Genomic DNA, 9,210 nt, shown 5'->3' with positions numbered 1-9,210 from the left:
GCACAAACTCCCTATGGCGATGACGAGGTTTTGGGGACTTTTATAGACAGACAGATGATGGTCAATATGGCCAGTATACAAAACACTGAAGAGAAACAGTTTTTCACTGAAAATGATCCTAAAACGAAATAGAAACAAGGAACGTGTTTTCCAAGAAATCATATTTCATCCTTGCAAAGTTAGTTTTTAGTGGAGTGGAAACAGTGAACCAGAAACAATGTACTGTTTTCAAAGAACTTATCTAATCCTAATCTTCTAACTGTGGCTATCTGGTTTGGGTTCAAAGTTCACTGAGGATATGGTCAGCACAGCACAAGCTGACAGCAGCAACACTAAAAATAACTCTGACATCATGATCAAGGAATGTGAATGACTATCCCTTCCCAGGCTGATAAGCACCATGCACTCTGTCTCTCTGCTCTCTCCCAGTACACAGTGACCACTCCCAGCTATTCCACTCTGACGGAGTGCGACGACCTCTCTGCACTCATTAGTGATAATAAAATGTTTAGAAATCCAGCCAGTGTTCTCACAGGAAAAAGTGGGAAAAAACCATCACAACTACATTGTTACAATCCCCCTCAAAAAATAATGTAGGGATTATGTTGGGATGAAAATGCAATCACTTCAAGCGCCTATGTAGTTTGTTCTTTGTTCGTGGGCTGCGACTCCCACGTTCACTTGTGTACACAAGTGGGCTTTTACATGTATTGCTGTTTTTGCCCCTTGTCATTTCGACAGTTATACGACGGGCGCTATAGCCGAGTGGTTAAAGCGTTGGACTGTCAATCTGAGGGTCCCAGGTTCGAATCACGGTGACGGCGCCTGGTGGGTAAAGGGTGGAGATTTTTACGATCTCCCAGGTCAACATATGTGCAGACCTGCTAGTGCCTGAACCCCCTTCGTGTGTATATGCAAGCAGAAGATCAAATACGCACGTTAAAGATCCTGTAATCCATGTCAGCGTTCGGTGGGTTATGGAAACAAGAACATTCCCAACATGCCCACCCCCGAAAGCGGAGTATGGCTGCCTATATGGCGGAGTCAAAATGGTCATACACGTAAAAGCCCACTGAACGTGGGAGTTGCAGCCCACGAACGCAGAAGAAGAAGAAGACAGTTATACTCTGTTTTTGGAGGAATGTATGCCAGGCATGTTCTAGCTTCCACCAACTCACTTTAACATGCATAGTTGATCTTCTGTATGTGTTTACACACAAAAGGGGTTCATGCACTAGCATGTCTGCACATCTGTTAATCTGGGAGATCAGAAAAGTCTCCACCAGGCACCTTGACTGAGATTTGAACCCGGGACCCTCAGATCGGAAGTCAAGCACTCGGTCTCACCCTTTCTTCCAAGTTTGGACTGGTGCGTCTGGTCATTCAGATAAACTAAAGTCCAATGTGCAGCATGCTCGTGGCGCACTGAAGAAAAAAAAACAACCCTTTGGCAACCTTAAGTGTTTTCCTCTGGCAAAATTCTGTCAAAGTCCACTCTGATAGGTACACATGCACTAAGACCTGACTAGCATCCGGGGATATATTGATCTCAGGCATCTGTCTGGCGGATGTGATGTTGATGCTGAGATATTGATGTGATGTTGATGCTGAGATATTGATGTGATGTTGATGCTGATATACTGATACTGATAGTGCCTATCCCCAGACAGAGACCAACTCTAAGTGCTTTCACAAACACAGCGTCACTTGCACAACAGGCTGCCTACCTGAGTAGTTCCTACTGACATCTGCCGTTGGGCGCTCATTATTCATTTCCTGTTCAGTCGGGTTTTAGTTACACACACACACACACACACACACACACACACACACACACATTCAGTCAGGTTTTAGTTACACACACACACACACACACATTCAGCCAGGTTTTAGTTACACACACACACACACATTCAGTCAGGTTTTAGTTACACACACACACACACACACACACACACACACACACAGTCAGGTTTTAGTTACACACACACACACACACACACATTCAGTCAGGTTTTAGTTACACACACACACACACACACACACATTCAGTCAGGTTTTAGTTACACACACACACACACACACACACACACACACACACACACTCAGACTATCTGCCATCTGGCACTCATTCATTTCCTGTGTAATTCAGTCAGATTTCAGTCACACACACACACACACACACACACACACACAAACACACACGCGCGCACACATGTAACATGATGTTGCGTATATATTGATTTGTCTGAAGGCAGTGATACCTCCTTGAGAACAAGCCCCCCAATAAAAACAACCCTGAAAACTGAATGCAGACACTGACCAAGGGGCATAGAACTCCACCAGCCAGATGTCAAAGCTGTTGATGACCCGGAACTGGAAGTTGGTGGTGGACAGTTCAATGACGTCATCTTTCCCTGGTTCATAGAGAGATGCTGCCCCCACTACCGCCAACAGGGCCAGTAATGCTGGAATAACTGCAACAAAGCAAACAAACTTCTTCTTCATCTCTGTTTGTGGGCTGGGCTGCAACTCCCATGTTCACTCATATGTACACGAGTGGGCTTTTACATGTATGACCGTTTTTACCCCGCCATGTAGGCAACCATACTCTGTTTTCGGGGGTGTGCATGCTGGGTATATTCTTGTTTCCATAACCCACTGAACGCTGACATGGATTACAGGATCTTTAATGCGCGTATTTGATCTGCTTGCGTATACACATGTAGGGGGTTCAGGCACAAGCAGGTCTGCACATATGTTGACCTGGGAGATTGGAAAAATCTCCACCCTTTACCCACCAGGCACCGTTACGTTACCGAGATTCGAACCCAGGACCCTCAGATTGAAAGTCCAATGCTTTAACCACTTGGTTATTGTGCCTATATTAATTATCAAGTGTACAGGACAATAAATGATCAAGTCCAGTGTGGCTGCATGCGCTTTGACCAAGGGCCAGCAATGCTGGAATTACTATCATCAAAACAAACAAACCACACTGATATTATTTAGCTTGTGTACAGGACAATAAATGAATAACTTAGGTGTGGCTGCGTGCGCTTTTGCTTAAAATGTATGCACGCATGCAGACTCAAAAACATTGAAATAAAACAGAATCACCACATGGATGTGTGCTCACACATGTACCCACACATCCACTCACTGTCATGTGCACAAATACACACGCACAGACACACACTCCACACACACCCAAACACTCCCACTCCACACACAGACACATACATACACTCCACACACACGTACACACATACACAGACACACACACATACGCGCGCACACACACATCAACAAACTTATTCAATTAATTATTATTCAATTGACCTTTATGCAGTAAAATCTTGACTTGAAACTGAGAGAGAAGGTGGAGGGTGAGGGTCAAGGGTTATGGGTTGTGGGTGGGGGGCGGGGGTTGTGGGTTGTGGGTGGGGGTTGTGGGTTGTGGGGGGGGGGGGGGGGGGCTTGTGGGTTGTGGGTGGGGGTTGTGAGGGGGTATGGCAGGAATACAGCTGAGTGAGTCCAGCACTTTGTTTTTTTATTATCTTTTTTTCTCTCACATTTTCAGTAAAGTCACACTTTAGCATCCTAAATTCAGCTCAGGAACTTTGGATGCTAAAGTGCAACATTAATTTACTTTTGTTTCTCATTAAATTTCATAGTATTTTTTGTAATATCACACATCTTCCCCCCCTCTTCGTTGTCAGGCACTGACTGTCCCACTACCACCACCACCACCACACCCCCAACTTTGACAAGTTGCCAATTTTTTTTATTGGGGTACAAAGATTTCGGTGAAAGCGCACTTGTTGGGTGCGTAAAGAGTAGATAACCACTGACCGAGGTCCTCGAGCACTCTTAGACCAGTCTATGAAATTAACACCATTCTGATGGAATATGTCTCTTAAGAGAAATCCGTAGTTGTCTTGCTAATTTATGCCACTGCACTTCATTTCTTAGTGGCATCAGAGAAGGAAAACAAATCACCTCAACTTTCAATTTCGTTTTTGATCGCAAAATCTTTATACCGAGATCCATCTTTTAGTTTCACGAATACATGCATACGTACCTCGCATCATGAACGTGGTGAAAAGGTTGCACGGCTGTCACTTTGCAGTCACAATTATTTGGAACGACGGAGCCTATGCAGAGCACAGAATGATTTTTGGCTTCATTCGAAGCGAATACCCGGGTGAACGTGCTTCCACCCGATTGGCGCAAACAGAGAGTACGTGTTTCCTTGTCGTCTGCAAAGTATGAGTGCAACAGGGGAGTTAACGCATCTTGTTATCTTGTGCAACGGTTGTGTCAGCAGCATGCACTGTTTTCGATAATCCGAGAAATTAATCGGAGTGAAGTTTCTCAATAAATAGAATAGGGTTTCAAGAGTTGTTTGTAATGACAGAAGTAATATTCTATGAATTTAGTAGTGGTAGTCGTCGTAGAAGTAGTAGGTTAGGGACAAAAACCAGCTTTGAAGCTCATGAACAGTCCCTTCTTTGATCTCATGACACATTCTGTTACAAACTTTGGTCAAGGTTCGGCGCTTCATTTGCATTTTTTTTTTTTTTTTATTCATCAAACTCTCTGAAAATAGTTAAGAATTTTGTAGCATTGTCCAGTTGATTCTTGAATGAGTTAGTTGATGGTACTTGTTTTAAATGCAGTGGCAGCTGATTCCGCACATTCATAACTCGGTTACTGAAGCAAAACTTTCTTGTGTCAGTATTTGAACGTTGTACATATTTTTTTGCATCAGTATTTCTTGTGGAACTGTACTGAGGTGCAGAGAAGAACTGATCCCAAGGTACATCAACATGACCATTGAAAAGCTTATATGTCTCAATGAGATCACCACGTATCCTTCAGTACCCTCAAGGGGAAAATAGATTTAAGTAAGTTAATCGATAGTTATAAGACATAAGCCTACATTCATGTACAAGCAAAAACAAACAAAAAACCAACAGAAAAAATAAAAAATTAAACACACACACACACACACACACTAACACTAACACGAACACACACACACACACACACTAACACTAACACTAACACAAAACAAAGACCAACAACAACAACAGAAAATGAAATACACACTGAAAAAAAGGTAAGGGATGAAAGAAATAGAAAAAAAACACAATCAAAATAGCAATCAACACAATTTCACTTCAGTTGTCCCACAGCACCATTCAGTCTGACTGGTGTTGGCAGTGTTCGGTATTTTTTTCACACCGCGGTGTCCACAACTGATTGAATAGTGTTGACACTATGGTAGTGTCTGGCACAGGTCCAGCAGCACTTGCAATCGGAGTATAGCTTACAAAGAAACTAGTTATAATGAATTTGAAATTAAGAGAGAGAGAGGTAATGATGAGACAAGAGAAAAAAGGAGTATACTGAATCAAAACACCCCACAAGGGAATACGATCTCGCAACAATATAGAAAAAAAAAAGAGATGACAGATTTCAGACAATTAAAGATTACTATGATATTCACCAGAAAGCTCGGCACTTTCGGCAGAGTTCAGCAACAAGGGTACGTCATATTACAAATTCACGCATTCCTACGACATTCACGCTCGCTTGCACGCAGTCATGCAAGGTAAAAATTCGCCGGCACTCTTCCCCGAGCACACATTTTCTCCTGTTGCACACACACACACGCACACTGGTTCTAAAACATCGCGTTTTGCTGTGCACACAGTTGAGCCGCCATGTTGAGGTAGTGCACAGCCAGGGGGTGGAGTGAACCAGCAGAAGGCACACCCTGCATCATCATGCCCGCCGGGCCAGGCGGGGGACTGGAGGAGGAAGGCGGCGGTCGAGGAACACTGGCGTTGCTCAGTTGGGTCAGGTCTGTGGCGTTCCCGTCTGTTGACAGTGGAAGAGACGGGCGCAATAGCCGAGTGGTTAAAGCGTTGGACTGTCAATCTGAGGGTCCCGGGTTCGAATCACGGTGACGGCGCCTGGTGGGTAAAGGGTGGAGATTTTTACGATCTCCCAGGTCAACATATGTGCAGACCTGCTCATGCCTGAACCCCCTTCGTGTGTATATGCAAGCAGATGATCAAATACGCACGTTAAAGATCCTGTAATCCATGTCAACGTTCGGTGGGTTATGGAAACAAGAACATACCCAGCATGCGCACCCCCGAAAACAGAGTATGGCTGCCTACATGGCGGGGTAAAAACGGTCATACACGTAAAAGCCCACTCGTGTGCATACGAGTGAACGCAGAAGAAGAAGAAGACAGTGGAAGAGCCCCTCGTGGTGGATAATGGGGGTGGACAGAGGGAGGAGGAGGAAGGGTGGGGGATCTGGGATTAGGGACCAAAGGAGGGTAGTGGTACAGGGATGGTGGGGGTGGTTGGTGGTAAGTGGGTGGCGGGGGATTGGGGAAGGCACGGGTCTCCTTTGCGGCCCCTGTCGACGGCGAGGTTGCCATGTGTGTGGACGCACATCACGATGGGGGATGTCTGGACGGTCACTGTCTGGCGACCAAGAGGCAGACATTCCAGATGACCGCTCGTTGTCAACACTCAAGTTGACAGCCGGCTAGTTTAGCTGTCCCTTTGGGGCTGGGCTGGTTGCTGTCTTTGTACAGGTCCAGGCGGCGAGGGGCTCCGGACCTGGCTGTGAAGGTGCTGTGGTTGTTGATGAACACAGCACCATGCTATTATGTCCCAGTCTTTCACAATTGTCTCTAGAATCGGGAATCAAGTTCTTTTTCTGCCCACTCCGGGCATCCCCGTTACCTTGCAGCAGCATCGTTTCACTGTTTGTTCTGTATTTCAGGTACAGCGTGAGTGTGATGTCCTTTTCTTCATCAGTTGTCACGGGTCGGAAAAAGGCACACTGTGTTATTTTCTTGATGTTTTCTGAAAGACTGAGACTGGGAACTTGAAGCCTGCGTTATATCTTCTGTGGCGGGTTTCTTGGGTTTATCTGACAGTGTCAGTGTGCTTGGAAAAGTACGTTTAAGCGCGTTGGGTTACGCTGCTGGTCAGGCATATCGCGGCTTGGCAGATGTGGTGTAGCGTATACAGTGGATTTGTCCGAACGCAGTGACGCCTCCTTGAGCTACTGAAACTGAAACTATCGGTGTGTTAAATATCTTTCGGTTATTATAATGTTTTTGTTTATGTTACCTAAGCACTGAAATCTATGGAATAAAAGGTCTGATCATGCCAAATTTTCAACTAACGAAAAAGAATAAGTCCTTTGAATGAAGTCTAATGTGGCGGCCATTTCAATCCAGGTGGGGATTCAATGGAGGAGGTGGCCTCTTCAGGGCCTTGATCCTCACACATATCCATTGTCCTCTGGTGCAGTGGTGCTATGTACACATGGCGTGGGGGAGATTAAATTGAGCCTTTGGCATCACTACGCACAATCACACACACACAGATTAACCGGCCATTGTGAAAGGTGCCTAGGTCCACTGAGACAGGCACACTACATGTTGTTGTGCTCAACCCTCTCAGGAAGTGTCTAGTAGTGGAGGCCGTGATCCACACTGTCTGTTGTTCTCGTAACCGGAAACCACTGGAGCGTCACATGAAAATAGCGTCGCTTGAACAAGCCAGCGCAGCCGGCGTGGAGTGTCAGTGGCAAAAGACAGAGCCTGAGAGAGAGAGAGAGAGAGAGAGAGAGAGAGAAGAGAGAACGAACGAACAAACAAATAAACGAAGAATCATGTTTCCAAAGTACTGAGGTAAGCACAATACCAACAAGAATAAAACAGAAAAATTTTATGAATAGAATCAAAATATCCGGGGAAGGATTTGGCATGGGGTATGTCTTTAGTATCATGTCTTTCCAAACCAGACCAGGAAAATGTTTTAAAGTGGCCCTTATTGTATTCAGAGTCAGCAATTATTCTCTGGATAACCAGTCCTGCTAAATGGTATTTTATATTAAGAGGGAAATATATCTAATTCGTAATAGAATTTTGTAACTGAACTTGTGAAGCCAAGACGGGAGTCAAACCGCTTTCGTTTTCGCAATGACGATGATTTCGTAAAAATGCTAATCTTGAACATAGACATTGATATCTCAAGGGAATTCTAGTGTCTATGTCTTGAACAAACAGCATGTTTGTCGACGGCAAGTTTTGTTTGCCCATCGTCATGATAAAAGATTAACAAAATCAAAGATTAATATATCAGAAATAGGTCTGTCAGATTACTGGTGCGCAACTGAGGCTCCGTACTTTTGTCTATTTAAAGAAAAACGTAACAGGAGGCAGTTTTGGCGGGTTATAATTTTCACTGAACACCGGATTGTGGGAGAACAGAAAGTAGTCTGCCAAATAATGGGGTCATTCTTTTCCAAGAATCATTTGATCAGCCCACGGTTTTTCTTCTGATTTTGGACGCAGAAGGTATAAAAGAGCGGTTTTCACCAGGTTGTGCAGTAGAATACTGACATTAGACGACGTGTTAGATTTCTAATCAAGCAGGTATCGGAGTTTTCGAGATGTCTTGAACCAAGTCGTCCATTTTGACGTTTGTTGTGTTTGTGAGTGGAAGCTATTTTTATTGCGTACGTATTGCCCATCCTGTTGTTCACTATGCCTGAACGTAAAACGACAAATGTGTGAAAAGATTGTTTTATTATACTTCATTTTAAGATACGACAATATGTGATGTAGATATGAATGTTATCTCGAAGGCATTTAATTTTGTCCTGTGTGGTCGAGTTCGAAGCAAACAAGCACAAAGTTATCGATTATATTTATCGTTTAACAAATTGTTGAGAAATTCTGCTCAGCTTGTTCAAAACCAGACCAGATTGAAGTTCTGTCTGATCCAACCAGAACATAGGCATCTTACGCACAAGCAGAGTTAACTTTATAGTTTTTTGGAATGCACTTTCAACTGAATTTTAAAACAGAAAGTGGTAAATTTCTAAATGAATTAACCTGATCTGTTGATTATATTGATGCAGACAAATTAACTACCATTAGTACACTTGATAAAACTAGAAACAGTGAATCCAAACTCTTCACCAGATACAGATATACGCACATAATTTGCCAGTCATGTTTCTCATATTGATATTAGGTGGCACAGCATTGGAATGCACAGACAACGCACAATAAATCTTTCACTAAACTTAAAGTATCTTCAAATTCAAGATTGTCTTGGACAATTAAATACCTTATGTCTGATTCTTTCTTCATAAATGTT

General features: G+C 43.8%; 2 protein-coding genes across 4 annotated transcripts in view; one reads left to right on the top strand and one right to left on the bottom strand.

The window, feature by feature from the left end:
* LOC143277159 (protein disulfide-isomerase A6-like) overlaps nucleotides 1-4,983 on the bottom strand; it is a 28,524-nt gene extending 23,541 nt beyond the window's left edge. Inside the window, exons 1-2 of the mRNA XM_076581923.1 lie at nucleotides 4,085-4,983; nucleotides 2,324-2,477 (exon numbers count right to left, since the gene is read on the bottom strand). Of these exons, the coding sequence (XP_076438038.1) occupies nucleotides 2,324-2,477; nucleotides 4,085-4,094 (164 nt within the window). The 5' untranslated portion in view covers nucleotides 4,095-4,983. The remainder of the gene's footprint in view (nucleotides 1-2,323; nucleotides 2,478-4,084) is intronic.
* Nucleotides 4,984-8,291: 3,308 nt separating this feature from the next.
* The window catches only part of LOC143277178 (TPR and ankyrin repeat-containing protein 1-like), a 118,356-nt gene continuing 117,437 nt past the window's right edge, over nucleotides 8,292-9,210 (top strand). The window contains exon 1 of one of the 3 annotated variants that reach the window (XM_076581942.1): nucleotides 8,292-8,402. The gene's annotated coding sequence lies outside the window, so the exon portion shown is untranslated. Of the gene's footprint in view, nucleotides 8,403-8,465; nucleotides 8,564-9,210 lie in introns of those variants that run through there. The other 2 variants (XM_076581943.1, XM_076581944.1) reach the window with 2 other exon arrangements.

Source organism: Babylonia areolata, chromosome 33 (assembly GCF_041734735.1).
Source record: "Babylonia areolata isolate BAREFJ2019XMU chromosome 33, ASM4173473v1, whole genome shotgun sequence".
Lineage (NCBI taxonomy): Eukaryota > Metazoa > Mollusca > Gastropoda > Neogastropoda > Buccinidae > Babylonia > Babylonia areolata.
Note: the sequence above shows the minus strand (reverse complement) of the source record. Positions and strands in the feature narration are given on the sequence as shown.